Source organism: Lampetra fluviatilis, chromosome 9, assembly GCF_964198595.1.
Source record: "Lampetra fluviatilis chromosome 9, kcLamFluv1.1, whole genome shotgun sequence".
Lineage (NCBI taxonomy): Eukaryota > Metazoa > Chordata > Hyperoartia > Petromyzontiformes > Petromyzontidae > Lampetra > Lampetra fluviatilis.
In genome coordinates this window covers 16,266,752-16,286,786 of record NC_136283.1, presented here as the reverse complement: position 1 = coordinate 16,286,786, position 20,035 = coordinate 16,266,752, and the positions used below count along the sequence as shown (strand labels likewise).

General features: G+C 49.6%; 1 protein-coding gene across 3 annotated transcripts in view; it reads left to right on the top strand.

The window, feature by feature from the left end:
• The window catches only part of LOC144934260 (melanopsin-A-like), a 62,113-nt gene extending 45,154 nt beyond the window's left edge, over nt 1–16,959 (top strand). For 2 of the 3 annotated variants that reach the window (XM_078859940.1, XM_078859941.1), the window contains 2 exons: nt 13,840–13,890; nt 16,596–16,959. In XM_078859940.1, coding sequence (XP_078716066.1) covers nt 13,840–13,890; nt 16,596–16,817 — 273 coding nt within the window. In that variant the 3' untranslated portion in view covers nt 16,818–16,959. Of the gene's footprint in view, nt 1–5,147; nt 5,303–13,839; nt 13,891–16,595 lie in introns of those variants that run through there. The other variant, XM_078859942.1, reaches the window with a different exon arrangement.
• Nucleotides 16,960–20,035: the final 3,076 nt, after the last annotated feature.

Here is a 20,035-nt window from a genome sequence, read left to right as displayed (position 1 = left end):
CTCCAAATATGTGTAGTTAAATCTTTTTTGCATGGTTAATAACATCTTTCCAATGATTACCAAGTTTGTACCCATCATCACGGTTGAAATTATGTCTGTGTTTATATATTTGGATGGCCTCGTGTACTAACCTTTGATGGTAGCCAGGAGGCTTGCAGAGCACCTTAGTCTCGGAAAAGACAATTTCATGAGAGCCCACAGCGTTGTAGCAATGATCGGCAACGGCGGAAGAATCAGTTTTGCCGTGTTTCAGATCTGACTTGTGCTCGCGGACACGATCAGAGATATGACGTTTCGTTTCTCCAATGTAGCAATCACCACAACTGCAACTCAGTTTGTAGACTCCAGGGTATTGTAAGTCAGGAATGACATCTTTCGCAGATGGAATTAGATCACGGATTTTATGTACTGTACTGAATCGGACTTGAATCTTATGTTTGTTTAGAATTTTGGAGATCTTTTTGGTCACGCCTGCTATGTATGGTAACGTGATAGTTTTGATCGGAGTTTCATGTGGCTGTTTCTGTATGGTGGGAGAAACAGCTTGGCGGATGGTGCGGTCAGAGTATCCGTTCATCCTGAGGGCCCGATGTACATGTCTTAATTCACTGGCCAGGTGGTGTTGGTCAGAAATGCCATGAGCTCTGTGGTATAGCGTTTTGATGAGATACTTCTTTTGAGATGGGTGGTGGTGGGAATCGGGTTTCAAGTAGGAATCTGTGTGGGTGGCTTTCCTGTAGACAAAATGTCCCAAGGATCCGTCAGGTCTCCTCTCAAACAGAATATCTAAAAATGGTAGTTTACCATCTTTCTCCACTTCCATGGTGAATCTGATGGATGGGTGTCTGGAATTGATGTGGTCCAAGAAGTGGTTCAATGCTGGGAGGCCATGTGGCCAAATGACGAAAGGTCATCCACATACCTCTTCCACAGGGAAGGACGCAGGGTGGATGTCTGGATGGCGTCTGATTGAAACTTTTCCATGAACATGTTGGCTATCACTGGTGACAAGGGGGACCCCATAGGGGTACCCTCATTCTGTTTGTATAAGGTGCCATTCCAGGTAAAATAAGTGTTGGTGAGGCAATGCCTAACCAGCGCAGGTACATCCGAATTCAATCCATGTTGGACCAAGTCCTCAATTATTGTTAGGGTGTCAGGTACTGGGACCTTGGTAAACAGAGATACTTCATCAAAACTGACGAGGATATCATCAGGAGATAATACCATGTCCTTGACCATAGAGACTAATTGGGTTGAATTGAGTACTGCCGAAGAGGTCTTGCCTGTGAAGGGAAGCAGAATATCTGATAGAAACCGGGCCAGTTTGTACGTAGGAGAGTTGATCGTCGACACGACGGGTCGTAGCGGGGTGCCTTCTTTATGGATCTTGTGAAGACCATAGAGTCTGGGAGGTCTTGCCGCCGATGGTTTTAGAGAGGGACGTTTGGTTGGTTCGATTAGGGAAGTCGAACTCGTGATGATTTTGTAGTTTTTGTCGTTAGGCTGTTAATAGGATCGTTTTTAATTTTGGAGTAACTCCCATCATTAAGTAGGTCCAGGATTTTGTTGTTGTATGAATCTTTATCCATGATGACCGTAGCATTGCCCTTGTCTGCCGAGAGGATGACAATATCATCTCTCTTTTTTAGGTCCGCGAGTTCAGAGCGTTCGTTTTTGCTAATGTTACTAGTGGGTTTCTTAGCATTCTTAAGAATAGTGGCTATTTCAGCTCTTGTTACATCCACATGGATGTGTCCAATGCCTCTGAGGGCTATATCAATCTGAGAAATCACATCCTCTACTGGTATATATTTAGGGGTGACAGCGAAATTTAGTCCTCTGGCTAGTACCGTTTTCAGATTGTCAGAAATTGGGATGTTACTCTGATTAATAACGGTCTTGTTGTTATCCAGCTTTGTGATATGTGGCTCTGGTGTCTTCTTAGATAGGAGGTTGAATTTAGAAATCAGGTTAGCTTTGCTTTTGGCTGACATTGAATCAGCAGAAGCAGAAGTCATGTTGTCAACGTGGTTCCAATCGGAAGGGGACATGTGTTCTTGGAATTTCTCTCACGTGATACAGCTATCGTGCTGTGATGGATCCACCTGAAGACGGAGGCTTGTGTTGCCTCCGAAACGTCGTGATTTTTATTTTATTTTTACTAATTTAAATTTTTTTACCTACGTGACTTTACCGAAAAAACCTAAGAATATGAATCCTTGCAGTCACGAAAGCTTCAAATCTAGAGTATTGGAGAGCCGCGTGATCAGCGTGACAATACACTTTCTGCTGTAAAGGTAAGGCCTATACAGCCGCACAAAATAGACAATGGCCAACAGTTCCCTCTAGGTGACGCAATAGCGAGTTTCTGCGGCCACCTTCTCCACACCGTCTTTTGAGTAAGATAAAACGGTGCCTATACCCGTATCGCTGGCATCGGTGTCGACGATAAACGGCAATGAAAAATTGGGATATTGGAGCGTCAGCGCGTTGGACAAGCGAGCACAAAGTGCTATGAACGGCGCTTCCTCCTCAGGACCCAATTTGAATCTCTGATTTTTGACAGTCAGCGCGTGCAAGGGCTTAGCGAACGTAGCGAAATTTGGCACGAATCAACAGTAATACAACGTGAAGCAGACGAAACTGCGAACATCACCCTCACACGTAGGAGTAGGCCAGTCATGGACACAAGCAGTTTTCGTCGGATCCGTGGCGACACCATCGGAACACACCACGTGGCCCAAACAACGCACCAAATTCTGCAGCAGATGACATTTTTTAGGTTTAAACTTGAGGTTGGCAGAGCGCATTCTCTCAAATAGGAGTGCAGGCGTAGGAGGTGTTCATCGAACGTACAACTAAACACAATCACATCGTCTAAATAAATAAGGCATGTATCCCACTGCAAGCCAGCCAACACGAGCTCCATCAAACGTTGTAAGGTAGCCGGAGCCGAATTTAACCCCATAAGAAGGCAGTTAAATTGGAAGAGTCCCTGAGACGTGCGGAAAGCGGTTTTCGGCTTCGATGAGTCATCCAGCGGCAATTGCCAAAATCCGGACGACAAATCGAGAGTGGAAAAGTACCGCGCCCTGGACAACGGATCAAGGGAGTTATCCATATGCGTCAGTCGATACGCATCGGCCACTGAAACCTTAGTTAATTTACGAAAATCCACACAAAACCTGAGGTTCCCATCTTTTTTCTTTACCAGCACAACTGGCACGCCCCAAGGACTATTAGATGCTGAAATGATATCTGCAGCCAGCATGTCTCTGACAGCACTCTGAACACGCTCCTTCTCCCCTGGGCTCAACCGGTGTGAGTTTTGGCGAATAGGGCTGGCTCCGCCCGTGTTAATGTGGTGAGACAAAAGTGATGTGCGCCTCAAGTCGAAATCGTCCTTGCTAAAGACGTCAGAAAAATTACGCAGAAAATCGCGCGCAACCCATTCCGTTGTTTGGGCGACAATGCGGAATTCTCACGACACAACTCCGTAATCCATCTTTAATAACAGCCATAGAGGGTTCACGTGGGGATTGGCTTGCCGGTCCTGCTTGTAGCCAATAAGGGTTGAGATAGGGACCATGGCCCATGCGTCATCACGACAGGTCATCAGGAGTGATTGGCCTAGCCATTCGGGGCCCCAGCCAATGGGGAGCCGGATGAGGGGCGTGGTCCCGGGATTGACAGGGAACCATCGAGAATGGTCGAAGCTGTCCATGTACGATTGGCTGGGGGAACCACGTGATGAAGGTATTAAGAGCGAGTGGAGGGGAACGATCGTGAGCAGACTGGAACGGACGAGAGCAGGGTCACGCGCGGACGGGGGCTGGGGTTGCCACGTGCGCGGTGGGGACTTAGTGCGGGGTCTGTCCTCTCTCCGTTGTCTGCCAGCAACGGAGAGTGAGTGAGCAAGTGTATTGTGGAGTGGAAAATAAAAGGACCGATTCCGAAGCCGTCTCTGGAAGGATTATTACACTGGTGTCAGAAGTAATTCTGCGACTGTTTGGACGATCGTCAAGATGTCTAAACACCTCAGAAAAAAGAACCTGCCCGTGCCTCTGTCGGAGGAAGAGGCCGAGACGGAGGAAGATGAGCTGTTGGGAGCTACAGCCCTGGTGCCGCCGACTGACGACGCTCGCCTCGACGCCTCTCAGCGTCGACCGCGGGAAGATGCGACCGCCGCAGGACCGAGAGACGAATGGCGGCTGATGGCGGAGCAGATTGAGTCTTTGCGCGCAATTCTGCTAAGCCTGGTGACCGCGGTGGCGTCCTCACCAGCCGTGGGTCGCCAGATCGCCGATCAGCTGGACGCCGCGGGAAGGGGTCCTGCTATGGAAACGGGACCCGCCATTGCTCCTGCCACGCGGGAGGACGCCGTCGTCTTGGGTGGGGCGGCTGCGCCGGAGTCGTCGGCCGCCATTTTGGGCGTGCCTGCTACCACGCGGCCGCCGGACGCGATTTTGTCTGTACCGAGCGGGGAGCGGGAACGGCGGCCGGAGACGCCCGCGGCACGCGCCTGCCACCGCGGACATCGCCTTCCACAAATAAAAGAATTTATCGCTGGGGGCGATTGGAGTGCTTTAACGTGGCGCTTCGAGTCGGCTTTTAGATCCGTCAACTGGACGGAGAATGAAGCGCTGGGAGCGCTACCTACGCTGCTCGATGGGAGTCTTCCGCTCCATTCCAGCGTCCAAGAAGAAGACACTGCAGGATGCGTTCACAGAGACGGCGGAATTTTACGACCCGCCGACATCGGCCACCAGAAAATTTATGTCGCGTCGCCGGGCACCGGAGGAATCGCCGTTGGCCTATTGGGGGGCGTTGATGGCGATGGCCATGGCCGCCTACCCCGACGCAACGGCCGAGCATTTGGATCCACTCATCCTTTCCCGCATGCTGGAGTTGTCTCAGGAGCTCAACATCTCTCTACCAGTGTGCGGCCACGAACTGCTTTCATCGCGGTGGGTGGCGCGCTGCCTGGACGCCAAGTTTAATCTCAAGCGGTGGGACCAGATGGCGGCGTGGACGGGGAAACCCGAGATCGACGGGCCGCCTCTGGGGTGGTCTCCGCGACTGGTTGTCCACTGCTCTGACGACTCGGGCGACGACGACATGCTGGCTGCTGCTGTCCCGCGTAGGATTCCGGGCCGGCGGCTGCGTGACCAGCGGGACGACTACACGGCCCGACCGCGTGCGAGGGCCGGGTCGTCCGACCACCGGCCGACGTCGGCCGCGTGTTTTAAGTGCGGCAGACGGGGCCACTTCGCCCGTGACTGCCGCTGCCGACCTCTGCTGTCGCCTTCTCCGCCAAGGGGACATCCATCTCCTCTACCTGCCGTGGAACTGCAACAACCTCGGGCGAGTCGGCACAAATCGGACACCCGGCAGGTCGTGTCACAACCCTAACGCCGATTTTACTTCTCCTGCTCCATTGACACGCTCTGCTACACAGTGGAAGAAATTGGCTCGCAGGATTGTGGCTGCGGCGTCGGGCTCGTCGACGGTACGTGGTACCATCGACGGCGTTGACGTCCGTATCTTGGTGGACACTGGCGCATCGGCTACCATCATTTCGGATGTAATTTTTCATTTGTTGTCCATTCCTGCGTCGAGAGTACGCAAGGTTAATGATGCGTGTGTTGCCGCCAATGGGGGGAGCATGGGTATCTGCAGACAGGTGGATGTGCGCATCGCTATCGGAAATATTACCGCCGCAGGACCTGTGTTAATTTCTCGCTCGCTAGCTGTTCCATGCTTGTTGGGGACAGATTTCCTGCGCCGGATGCCGTTGCGAATACGGGTCGACCAGGACTGTTTGGAAATGCCGGGGGGTCGTAGGATGGCGTTCCTGCCTTCTCTGCTGGCCAAGGCGCCTACAGGTAACGCAGTTACTGCTGTAGTTGCGGCTACGGTGGAAGTTCCATCGGGAGCGCAAATGCTCATTCCGCTACGTTACTGAAAACCGCTTCAAATGGGAAGGGGTGCGAAAGGCGTGCTATTATCCCCATCGAATTCCGTATCGAAATCCTTTTCTTTGGCGGCGGCACAAACGATTGTGCGCCCAGGTCAGGCACCTTTCATACAGGTCTTGAATGGGGGACCTGATCGCGTTGTTGTTCCGGAGGGATCGGTGCTGGCTCACGCCACTACCGATTTCGCCTCTTGTGAAAAACCGCCGCGCGCTCGGATGCCTGCTGATGGGTCTCCGCATGATCGTTCACAAGAACGCTGGATCGCGGATTTATGCGGAGAGAATTCTTCCTTGTCAAATGAACATAGGAACGGCTTGCGTTCGCTGTTGCTGCAGTATGCTGATGTATTCAGCAGGAATGATTTGGACCTTGGACGCACATCGCTTTTGTCGCACCATATTGAAACCGGTGCATCGCCACCTGTCTGTATGCACCCTCACCGCATGAGCCCGGTGGAAAGGGAACACGTGCGTGGGGCGGTAGATGAATTGCTGGCGGCGGATATTATCTCGCCATCCAATAGTCCTTGGGGCGCACCCGTCGTTTTGGTTAAGAAAAAAGATGGTGGTACGAGGTTTTGCGTTGATTTCCGCCGGTTGAACAAAATCTCGGTAGCGGACGCGTACCCCTTACCGAGGATGGATGACTCATTGGATGCTTTATCGGGTGCTAAATTCTTTTCCACCCTTGACCTGTCCTCGGGCTTCTGGCAGCTTCCCCTCGATGACGAGTCAAAACCCAAAACGGCATTCCGCACGCCGCAAGGCCTCTTTGAATTTAATCGGTTGCCGATGGGCCTGAACGCGGCTCCGGCCACGTTTCAGCGGCTCATGGAGTTGGTGTTGGCGGGACTGCAGTGGGAAACGTGCCTCATATATCTAGACGATATAATTGTCTTTAGCCGCACGTTCGAGGAACACCTCCAACGCCTTGAGACAGTTTTTCAAAGAATGCGGGCGGCTGACCTTAAGTTTAAACCGAAGAAATGCCACCTCCTGCAACACTCCGTCCGTTATCTGGGTCATATTGTCAGTTCGAACGGCGTATCCACTGACCCTCTGAAAACGAAGTGTGTACGTGAGTGGCCCACACCCACTTCGGTGGGTGATGTTCGGCGGTTTATTGGATTCGCTTCCTATTATCGCCGCTTTGTTAAGAACTTTGCGACGTTGGCAAAACCATTACACGTTCTGACTGGCAAAAATCAAAGGTTTAAATGGGGGGCGGAGGAAGAAAGTTCCTTTATGGCACTTCGGGACCACCTCGCCACGGCGCCTACGTTAGATTACCCAGATTTTTCACAGCCGTTCATCCTTGATACAGATGCTAGTGATATCGGCATTGGGGCCGTTTTGTCGCAACGTAAGGATGGGGTTGAGAGAGTGGTGGCGTATGGCAGCAGGGTTCTGTCCCCTGCGGAAACGCGATATTGCGTGACAAGGCGGGAACTTTTGGCAATTGTCCATTTTGTTCGATTGTACCGACCATACCTGTATGGACGGAAATTCCTGGTCCACACTGATCATGCGGCTTTGCAATATTCCCTCAAATTGGATCAGCCGTCAGGCCAATTGGCCCGGTGGTTGGAATCGTTACAGGAATTTTCCTTCGATATAACGTACCGAAAGGGAGCCCGTCATGCGAACGCTGATGCGCTCTCGAGGCTGCCGCCCGTTCCTCCGTGCACTTGCCTGACGGGCACGCACCGCTGCGCCACACCGCCCACGTCGCCCTGCCCGGTTATGGGGGCGATAGCGAATGAGGACGACGCAGGGGCGAAAGCGAAAGAGGAGGACCAGCAGGAGTCGGTGGACACCGATGACACCTTACGGCTGCCGCACGCGGTCTGGTTGCGCGAGCAGGAGGCCGATGCCTCGCTGTCTCCACTACGTAAATTGGTTGGGAAACAGAAATCGCAATTGGCGGGCTGGAAGTGGCAGATGTTCCGGGGTAAGTCGGGATTGCTAATGTGTACCGACGGGGTGTCTGACCGACCACGCTTGGTGGTGCCTACTTCGCTGCGCTACGACCTGCTCCGTGCTCTGCACGCTGATAAGTTGATGCACCTTGGCGTCCAAAAGACTGTGGCCGCGATGCAAAAGGATTTTTTCTGGGCCGGTATGACGGCGGACATCAATGATTTTGTCCGCTCGTGCCATGACTGTGCGAAAAGGAAGCCGCCTCGGAGCCGCTATGTACCACCGTTGCGTTCCATTGAAGTGTCCCGTATTAACGAATTAGTGGCTCTCGACATTCTGGGGCCGTTTCCCCCGTCGGCTAGCGGCAATAAATACCTTCTGGTCGGGGTGGAATATTTTTCTCGATGGCCGATGGCCTGGCCTCTGCCCGACCAAACGGCAGCGTCCATCACCGACGCTTTCTTGAACGGGTATGTCATGGACAAGGGGGCACCGGAAAGGCTGCTCACAGATCAAGGCCGGAATTTCTGCTCTAAATTGTTTAGGGAAGTTTGTGACGCGCTAGGTACAAAGAAAGTTCGCACCTCCCCATACCATCCACAAACAGATGGTATGGTGGAACAATTCAATCGTACCCTTTCCGCTATGCTTTGTCACACGGTCAGTGAAAAGCAAACCGATTGGGACTTGCACATACCAGGCGTCTTGGCGGCATACCGCATGGTTCCGCACACGTCCACGGGATACTCACCGTTTTTTTTTTTATGTATGGCCGTGAAAATGTTCCACCCATCGATGTGCAACTGGGTACGCCGAGTAAACAACCGTCCCGCTCCCTGCCTGACCACGTGCGTGACTCGCTTGAACGAGTAACGGAAGCGCGAGAGGCTGCCCGGTGTGCGACGGCCCGTGCTCAGGCAAGGAACGAACGGTACGCGCGTCGATCGCATACTCGCATGCCTTGGTCAGTGGGAGACCTGGCGTGGCTCCACTGCCCCCAGGTACCAGCGGGCACATCCCCTAAACTGCACAGGCCATGGCGTGGGCCTGTGACGCTCGTAGACGTTCGAAACTCGCAAAGTATCCGCGTTCAATACGGCAAACGTCGGTGGTATGTTCATTCCTCGCGACTTAAACCCTATGTTGACGCGCGTGTCGGTCCTTCATCCCCAATAGCTGACCTGCCGGGTTCTGCTGGGCCGACTACGCCGCTGGACACGCCCGTTGATCCCAGGGGGGATTGTGTTGTGCCTCCTGCAGATGAACAGGTTCTGAGGGCTGAGGAAGCCCCCGCTGCCCCCCCTCCAACGGGGCCCGCCCTGAACGTGACCAAGCACCACCAACCGACTTCTTCTTCGAGCCTGCCACCTCCTGTCCATCCGGAAGCAAAGCGACCTTGCGCTAGGAGCGGAGAGGGTCCCGCGTCGCGTACGCGGTCGAAATCTCTTCCGTTTCGTTAACGTTTGATCGTTTCGCTGATTCCCTGTCGTTACCGCGCTGCAGGGGCGCCCTAATGTATGTTGTGATTTTATTATTATTATGGGTGACTGTTTTAAATGTTGTTAGGCGCGGGAACGCCGGTTCACCCTCAAATTGTTAAACGCACCTTGGTGCCTTAATAAGATGTTGCGGAATTGGTTCTTCACCCTTTTCCCAGCCGAGACGGCTAAATTTTTTCACCGGGGGGGGGGGGGTGATGTAATAACAGCCATAGAGGGTTCACGTGGGGATTGGCTTGCCGGTCCTGCTTTTGTAGCCAATAAGGGTTGAGATAGGGACCATGGCCCATGCGTCATCACGACAGGTCATCAGGAGTGATTTGCCTAGCCATTCGGGGCCCCAGCCAATGGGGAGCCGGATGAGGGGCGTGGTCCCGGGATTGACAGGGAACCATCGAGAATGGTCGAAGCTGTCCATGTACGATTGGCTGGGGGAACCACGTGACGAAGGTATTAAGAGCGAGTGGAGGGGAACGATCGTGAGCAGACTGGAACGGACGAGAGCAGGGTCACGCGCGGACGGGGGCTGGGGTTGCCACGTGCGCGGTGGGGACTTAGTGCGGGGTCTGTCCTCTCTCCGTTGTCTGCCAGCAACGGAGAGTGAGTGAGCAAGTGTATTGTGGAGTGGAAAATAAAAGGACCGATTCCGAAGCCGTCTCTGGAAGGATTATTACACATCTATTGTCTGAAATAGGAGGAGTATGAGTCGCCCCCACCACTCGGTGCGGCTCCACCTCGGCCCGTTCCATAAAGGCGGTGGTGGCATGGGCCAAAACATTGCCAGTGGGAATAACAACCTCATCCGGACCCCAGTTGAGAACCTGCAGAAACGGTGCCTGTTCAGACCGAATGATCGTCTGAGCGCCGACCAGCGTCAGACCACACGTCGCGCCATTAGATGGGGTCAGGAGCACCCCAGCCGCCGAACTCTTGCAGCGACCCCCTTTTCGATAGCGCAGCGGCATCAACATTTGGGAACCTGGCAGGATCTCAACCGTGACATCAACCAGCGCCTGCACGTTGGCACCCCGGGGTGAGCAACCCAGCGATGAGGGCAGAAATAAGACATTACAACCTGAGGGCATTACCAAGCAGCCCTGGTCCACCAAGATCTTTATAGGCATTTTCCCAAGGAAATCAGTACCCAACAAGCATGGCCAAGGACTTGGAGATCAGAACTGGCCCCGACACGGCAACCTTCCCGATCGCGATATGAGCATCCACCTAACCGATGATGCCCATGCTACCCCCGTTAGCAGCAACACAAGCGGTAAAGACCGGATGAACAAGTGAAAGATCAAGTCCGAAATGATCGTAGCGGAAGCCCCCATGTCAACTAAGACGCAAACATCCACCCCATGAATGGAACCAGGTTCCGATGAGGATCTCGCAGCCGCCGCAACCACGGGACGTGCCAATTTTTTTCCATTGGGTCACCGAAACAGGCCAACGTGGCCCCGAACGCAACCTGTCAGCCCCCGAATCGCGATTTGAACAACCGTGCCCCGTGGTATGAGATGCATGAGGTGGCGAATTTGGCCAGGTGTTCGACGTGTACCGACTCGCCTGTGAGGGATGATGGTGATCCGTCGGAGAAGCAGCAGGAGCCGGAGCAGCAGGCAGAGTCGGCAATCGAGGGTGGCCCCTGCACTCCTTTGCAAAGTGGCCCAAGCGGCCACACCTGAAGCAGGTCACAGCCGACCGTCGGGCACCCCCATCCTCATGTTGATGCGGGCCGCCGAACTTCCGGCGTCACGAAGGGTCGTCCCGACCCCGACCCCTACGAGGCACAGCAGCGGCCAGATCGCCATTGATGGTATATATGTATGGGTATTGAACCAAGACCACTGGAATTTGTAGCACATAATGTGAACCACACAGAAAATAGACAATATTTACCTCCTAAGTAGTGATGACATCCCCACACTGCTTTCCCCACGCTAGATGGACTTTGAGGCCATATTAAGTTGCGAAAGATCACTGCCACGTAGTCATGAGGCAGACATGTGTTATAGGATAACAGACCATGGTGACTGGGAGCTGTGTGAGGGCTGGCGTCCACCCCACCGCCCTCGCCGGGCAGGTGGGGCGCGACGTCCGCCCCCTCCACTCCCTCCTCCACTCCCTACTCCACCGCATTGCTCCGCTCCCGCCGGGCCCCCGCCGATCAGGTGATCGGTCCTACTGCGCTAGCGCCTTCTCGGAGAGACATGACTAAAGCGCTGGCTTACCACCGCTCGGGGTTACTTTACACACGCCCACGTACACCACCACTAATGCGAGGGTGGCTGCGCAAATACGCGTCCCTGCTGGCGCTTGTACTTTAATACGTGCACGTCCCACGACTAGCGCTATAGTGGCGGCGCGAACGTGCGCGCTTCTGCGGGCGGTTTATCTCCTAACCCGCGCACGCACTATGACTAATGCTACAGCGGCAGCGTGAACACGCGCGCACCTGCAGGCGATTAATTTAATGAGCCCTCGTGCTGCGGCTCTGCCCTCGCCGCTCGTCCGCCAACACAGCTGCTCCACACACACACACACAAATCACACTGCACCGATACTCTGTGCTAACGTTTATTCACGGCGCAAAACCCTGCACTGCCCGGAGGAAATATTCTGCGAGCAGAGCCTATCCTATCACTACCCAATTCCCCCAAACACTTACGCGCCCTGTTATGTACCTCGTAGCTGTTCTCACGGCGTCGCACGAACACGGGGAGAGGTGGAGGGATGGAGATGGGAGAGAACCTTGCCTAACGCATGTCTCGTGGTGGCACTCACTGGCGTCTCACGGATGCTGTGAGCGACTCGAAGAGGCTGGGAGTCGGTCTAGGTCGCCAAGCAGCTGGAGATCACAAGAGTCTTGAACCGTTTCGGGTTCCCCCTTTTTATGCTCTAGGATTTCGAAAATCTAGGGTTACATTACGTGATTCTGTGCAGCCAATAGATAGTTCAAACGTTTTCTGCCGTTACCCAAAGCATTATGTTCCGTATTTTTTTCGGCGCATTGTCTCTGTGCCGTACCCATTAATCCCTGACTCATCCGGTTTATTCTGAGAGGGTATCCCGGGCTGGTCAGGGGCTCTAGGATCCCCCCGCCCTCATTATCTGCCCTGCTCGCTTAATATTTTACCCCAGCCCTATCCCTGATATCGTGCGTGACTCATTGCGGCTGGCCCGGTAAACCTTGGTGCGCCCACACAATTTTAAGTTAATTTATGGGGGCCGCAATGTGATTTGTCCTGGAGGGATCGGCCAATCTCCTGGCACTGGGAAACCACGGGACTTCCCACCTCGGGGCCCTTCGGATGAAAACCCGTGGTGCCAAGCGATCCCCCGCCGGGACATTACCGTATTTTCCCCCATATAGCCCGCATAAGCAAAAATAGCGTTTTGTGTAAAACAAATTTCAGATAGTCCGCATCGTCATATACCCCGCATTCATTCATATCTTTAACATCATTACTGCAGCTTAATTCCATCATATTAATACAAAGTTTACATTTGTAATACATTCCACTATCAATTGTTAACATTCAAATCATAAAGTGCACAAAGAAAACAAACTAACCGGAAACGAGTGAACTTAAAACAGTAAATAAATAACAAAAGTAAATATCCATTAAATAAGTAACACATAACTGGTAGATAAGTAAGTAAGCGTACTGTTAGGCTTACCATCATTCGACCTCATCATATGACCGGTAGTTACCCCTGTACAGTTTTAGCACTGGTAGATTGCGCCTTGAGCAGACAATAGGGGCACGACGGTAACGCCATTGCCTCCTGGCAACAAAGCCATTGGAAGTTTGAAACAAAGCTCATGGTCGCGACTCGCGACTGTATAGTGCTCAGCCAAAAGCAGCAGCCTAAGGAACTCAGCAATTATGATTCCGCGTCTGGTAGATGCTTGTTAAGGCCCTTCCCATTGTGCAATCCATAGCCTCAGCTGACACTTTCGCACCCCCCTACAGCCACTGAAAGTATTACGGTAAACAAAGTGCGCCCACTTCAAACATTGTCGTTTCATTGTACAAACAATTCGAATCATTTAAAACGTGATAACATGTGCAATTTGAGTGTTAGTGGTTTATTCAGCAGTGTTTTAGTCAAAGGTACGTGTTGCATCGTGGATAGTCCTATCATGCAAAAATTTAACGAGTTATGACATGTCACACGTGTAAAATATTTTTGGGATAGCCCGCACCTCCATATACCCCGCAGGGTCTTGTTTTGGTTGTAAAAAGTGGGTTATATGCGGCGTGTGTGCGTTTAGGGCGGGGGTAGGGGGGGAGTCGCGGCGCTGGCGGATTGACTCCGCGGTCATGGCACCACAGCTGCACTACAGTGTGTCTGACACAGTGAGATGTGGGCTACAAGCTGGGACGATGGCAACACTGCTTAAAGTCACGTGATTGTGTCTTCTTTACCTTGCAGACATCGCTCGACATCGACAATATCTCACTCGTTGAAACTGGTAGCACTCAGGTATGACTGTAACACATCATTAAAATAAGCATTTACGACGCGTTTATTTTTTGTATTGATGCTGCCATTGTTTAATGATTAACGGCACCGGGCGAGCAATCCAGGGTTCGCAGGTTCATTGTCATCTCAGCAGTTGAAACAATGGGGGGCAAGTTTCGTAAATATCCTCCGCGTCTGTCCACCCGCGGTTTGAACGAACTTGGCAGGCACACTGGCTAATGCTGTGGGTGTATTATCCACAATGTACGCCACCGTCTCCTTCACTGTTTACGTTAAAGATTCCCCGACTTCATTCAAAGACAAGTAGGCCAAGTAGGCCATTAGCCAGTGCCATGGTCCAAATTTGCTAATATTTTTTTTGCAAAATAGTTAGTTATTAAACATACCAATCGTCACCCCCTCGTGTAAAAACTTAGCAGGACCCCTCCACAAAAAGTATTTTGACCCAAGCTATCCTTTCCTGCGTAACCAAGTGTGTCAAAATCAGCAGGAATTTTGGTACCCTGGAAATGGCTCACTTCCCAATTGCATTTCACTGCCATTAACACTAAATCGCAGCTGTTGGCAAATGTAAATCCTTTCATAAGTTATGTTTTTACTTTTAAAAATACATAATCATTGTCTGCTATTGAAAATGAGTTAACCCGATCCAAGACGTCTGAAAGTTGCATGGTGGGTCCCGTTTACCGATGAATCTCAGAACGCGCAAACGGTTCACGTTAAATCTATTTAGAGAGGTGTAGCGCCGTAATTTTTAAAGACATTGTACTCACCGCAGAGAACTGTAGAAACACGACCGCACTCTATGATACCTGGCACCAAACTATGCCACACACCCTCCCGCATGGCCGTGTGGGAGTCTTGGTACTGATAAAGTCCACGTTCGGAATCGGAAAGGATTAATGTGTAAATTTAAAACTATCGGTGTCAGCTTGGAAAAATAGTTCCGTGGCATTTTCAAGGCATTTAGCTGTGAAGTGCTGTCCTCAAATTATGTCACTCATTCTTTTGCGCAGTTATCGTCCAAAGCATTCGCCTCCTCCTTCTTGTGCTTTCATAATGAGGCAGTGAGTTTAACCTGTTCTCTTAAATCATCTTATAATGTCTTTTGTTGCCTCCTCACATGTTTCCTTATTGTGGATAAAGAACTGAATCAATTATAAATATATTAATTCATTAGTCTTTTGCGAGGCTCTTTAGAGTGCATTTGTATTTTTGTATTACCATACTCTCCCTGCACAACATTATTTTAGACTGCCTTAAATGTTCATCTTCAAAATTGTGTCCTTCTGTGCCAAGTCGAGGTGTTAAACAGAATTGACTGAACCCGAGTATCAAAACCAGAGGGAAGAGCGCTTATGTTTTCGGAGTGTTTGCTTGTTGCACTTTTGCTTTGTCAATATGTGTGTGTATGATGGGACTCATGGGAGGTGGTATTTTTACCTCTATATTGAAGTCACGTATGAAAGCAATAAACTGTCTCTACATGAATGTAGTAGCATATTTCACATCTGCCAGATCTGAAGCATCAATTTCAAATATAATGTTTCCATTTTACCAAAGATATGGATACCAGATTTGAAGCTTTCGTGACTGCAAGGATTCATATTCTTAGGTTTTTTTCGGTAAAGTCACGTAGGTAAAACATTAAAATTAATGAAAGTAAAATAAAATGAAAATCACGACGTTTCGGAGGCAACACAAGTCTCCGTCATCAGGTGGGACCGTCACAGCCAGATTTGCTGCATCAAGTGAGGCAATGATTCAAGATGCAATCCCTTAAAAGCAAGTTGCTTTTAAGGGATTACATCTTGCATTTAAGAGATTACATCTTGAATCATTGCCTCACTTGATGCAGCAAATCTGGCTGTGACGGTCCCACCTGATGACGGAGACTTGTGTTGCCTCCGAAACGTCGTGATTTTCATTATTTTACTTTCATTAATTTTAATGTTTTACCTACGTGACTTTACCGAAAAAAACCTAAGAATATGGATACCATTAGAGGTCCAAACATAATCCTATACTGTCTGTCTATAATATTGTCTACATTATTATTATTATTGTTATTTACCTGGCACAAGCATATCGATAATAATTGTGTTTTATTGGTAGGGAAAGTACTTAACTCATATCGTTATTGCCTTTCCAGTTTAATTCGGGCAGTTTTCAGATGTGTTATTTGTAAAATGAAACTTGAAAAATAACTCACCAATAACGTATTGATGATCTGTAAGTCATAAAAAATAAATACAGGGCAGCATGCATTCGTAATAGACTCAATTCATGAGAGCGCGCGAGAACAAATGTTCCAAACGTACAGCACACTGGCGCTTTTCTAATTCTTCGCAGATTTTACTTGGTGGGTACCCTCCATAAACTGTAGAATACCAACTGACTTGGTGGTATCCGTGAATCTTTTCAATATCCACTACAATCAATACAACGTCCACTATATGAAGCCACTTTCACTAAGTGCATTGTTTCTGCACCCGGCTAATATCAGAATTAGAATATTTATTTATACTGGAGGATCTGATGAGCTATAAAGCTCTTTTTCACAGATGTTAAGTAGTGGCGGGTAAGAACGTTACCACAAGAAACAGGACAAAAACATGATGCTTGAAGCATACACATGGTTATTTGCAGGTCACTTGACTGATATGTGCATCCTCCCTCCGCCCTCTGGCCCCGTGTGCCCACAGGGTCGAGAGAAGTCGCCACAGGGAATCCTGCGCCCGATCCCGTACACGAACGCGGCTTTTGAAGGCGGAGAGGAGGAAGGCGGGGCCAATCTTCTGTCCGGCAAGACAGGCCACAGCAGTGGTGATGAGCGTATTCAGATGGACGATCTGACACCCAGTCAGGGGCACAGGGTGGTGGTGCCCAGCATCTCCGTGGTGTGTGAGAACACCAACAGAAACTGAGATGCGATTGTAATGATTTTCTCGCATTTTGTTGTCGCCATCGCATTAATGCAAACCATCTAATACACACCGTGAACACACCAGAGGGATTGAAGTGGTCACAAAGAGCCAAATTCACATAATTAATTAAATAGTCAAAACACATCACATTGCAAGGGTGATTTGTCCGTTTTCCGTGATGGATATCTTACCAAGTTTTCACCAAATATCGGCTGAAAATTGACAGCCAGTCCATGAATCGGGCCCAACGTAGTTAACATGCCACATGGCCATGTGGACGGGGCAAGTCACATGCTGTGCCACCTCAGTAGCCCGTATGGGACCGTTGATTACACGACCATTGGGCCGTACGACTACAGTAAATCCTCTCTATCCGCGAGGGTTACGTTCTTGAAAACGCTCGTGAATGCAGAATTTGCGAATGCAGAAACTCCTCAAGAGATGCAGGCATTTGATAACGACGCACAGTTATAATTTTCCACACTCTGGGGAGCGTTAGCCCGCAACACTTTCCATGATTGCGTTCACTTTCTTTTTAATAATGGACCTCACGGTCGACTCATTTATACCAAACGTCAGCCTGCCGCGGATGCACTCTCATCAGCATCAAGCCTCACACTTTTACCTTTTCACTCAAACTCATCACTTTCATCTGCCTTTTTTCAGCAGACACACTTTCCTCTTTCATTGGACGCTTGGGAACCATTATTAATGGCAATTAACAAGCCTGTATAAAGTAAAAATGGACAATAGCGAGTTGAGAGTAGGATTACTGCAAGACTTAATGACAAGGCGGGGCAGCCGATGGGGCGTGCCTAATCTTCGCAGGCAGTTTCAAATGTTACAACATTCCGGTGTCGTTGGTCTGTAGGCACTACGAACACTCGCGAAGTCTCGAGACCGGCGGGTCACGAATAGGGAATTAATAAACATTTAGTAACTCGCGAATATGCGAAACTCGCGAAACCAAAGCTCGTGCATAGCGAGGGTTTACTGTACTTGCTCCCCAACTGCACTGATCTCCCACGTGCCTGACATGGCACCTGCATTCTAAATCTCAATAAAATCAGACACCGAGAGAGAAGACAATTTACTGCCTTTAAGAATGCTTCGAATAGGATCATCTTTCTCTCAGTTTGCTGTCGATCACCTAGTAATCATTGTATCCATGAGAATTAACCTTATTTAAAATACCTATCTGTCTGGTTTAATAGTGCAGTGCAACGTACGATTAATTATTGGTGGAGTCCGATGGTGATGGGCCTCCAGAGATGGGGTTATTGAATTGCAGAGATGGAACCAGTTGCCTGCCACCACCTGCAATGCAATGAGAGGCCTAGAGGAAGCATCACAGCAAGTTGCTTCCAGCGCAGGCTATATTTTATGCCGATGTTTAAGTATTATATCCCCTGATATGCATTTGTTTTCTCCAGCTACTTTAATCTTTTGTCCGCTTGCAAAATGTATCAAAGAGGAATTGGCCAAACATCCAAAGCAGGACCCTCCTGACGAAATCGGCCTGAGACTTGGTGATGTTTTCCTGAGTTAAACATGAAAACGTAAGAATGGCATGTCAAACAAAACACAAATCTGTGCTTATTCAGTACAATGGAACGCGCCAATGCATGGATACATCCATTCGTGGATAAAACAATATATTATTTTACTGAATGTAAGTGCACTGAATCGCATGCGTTGTAATATACCATTTAAAGTTCATGCAGATCATACACAAACTTTCAATGCTTACAAATGGAGTGAACCAAATTGTGGGAGGCAAAAAGAGAAACTAATAAACAAGTTGATAAAAGGAGACAAAATAATGTTAAAGAAAATTACCATAAATCCTGACATTTCATGACATAAACGTGGAGTAGTCAGGGTTTTAATCATTACATACATATTCATGTCCTAGTTCTCTAAACATTTATGCCACCCTGTGTACTTATGTTGAACTTCTTTTGCACCGGACGTAGCCCACCATGATAATCGGAGGAGCTGGGGTGTATACATTACTGAGTGGGCAGCGGTAGTGTCGCGGTTAACGTGCTGTGCTATGAACGTGGCGACCCGAGGGGCAGAACTCCACACAGATAGGCACTCAAGTCAGGGATTGAAACGAAGGTTTTCTTGCTTGAGGCACAAGCGTTATCCATGTGCCACCTGCAATTAGAAAACGCAAAGTGGAGCTCACTATTTACCTGCCAATATCGCACGTCCCAGATAAATTACGTGCACAACACCATGGCTATTACTATATGCCCCCCTGCGAACTAAACGCAAGTACAAAAGTATAATGCAATGACAGCTTATTTTATTTACCCTGCAGCATTTTGGTGACCTCATATGCCAGTGATATGGACTTGTAGAACAACGATTAGCAGTGTTGCCGTGCACTATGAAATTATCAAAATGCTGCTCGAGTGGGTTTTTAGAACAAGAGGAATCTTTGCATCAGCAAACTTTCCAGGAAGGCATTCAAAAACCAGTCCACAAGTATGGGAGTCACAGGGAGTAAACTTGTCTTTTAAATAGTTTATATAGTTTCAACTAGCTACATGTTGCTGAAGAGGCTCAACGAAAGTAAAACTTGTCTAAAATATTACGAATGGTAGAAGCTAATGGTAACCGAATGATTTTTTTCAAATGTATTTATCATTTTTTATAGTATTATCAATACTATCTTTCCTACAAGTGTGAGCATTCCCTACGGACAGTAGGTCAAACTGCCCCACACCGCCGGTGTCACAGCTTGAAATAATTGCGCACGTGTGCAGGCCTTGAGTGTCGTCTGTCAGTGAAGTCACCCCCCCGCTTGCTCTGGACGCTTTTCTGTGCGCGCACGGTAGGGTCCCCCCAAAATAGACGCGGGCATGCAGTGGGCCCAGAGTAAGACCCACGAGCTTGATATACACGGCATTCAATTATGACAGCCCCCATCATTGTGCGTGCCGATTTTCATTAACCACCTTCATTGGAACGGTTGTAGATTGGACACAAAGTAGCTCTTTCTATATGCACACCCACACGCTTGCTTTTTAGTTGTTGCCTCAATGACAACGAATCGTTGAATTTTATATTTCTCGTGTCTATTTTTGTGGAGTGAGATATGAGCCCTGGCAAGTGTCCCAATGTGGCCATGATGTCAAACAGTTGTTGGGTAAATAAGACATCGTGAGATTAACGTAGGCTTATCAAATGAGATTAGAGTCCATTGA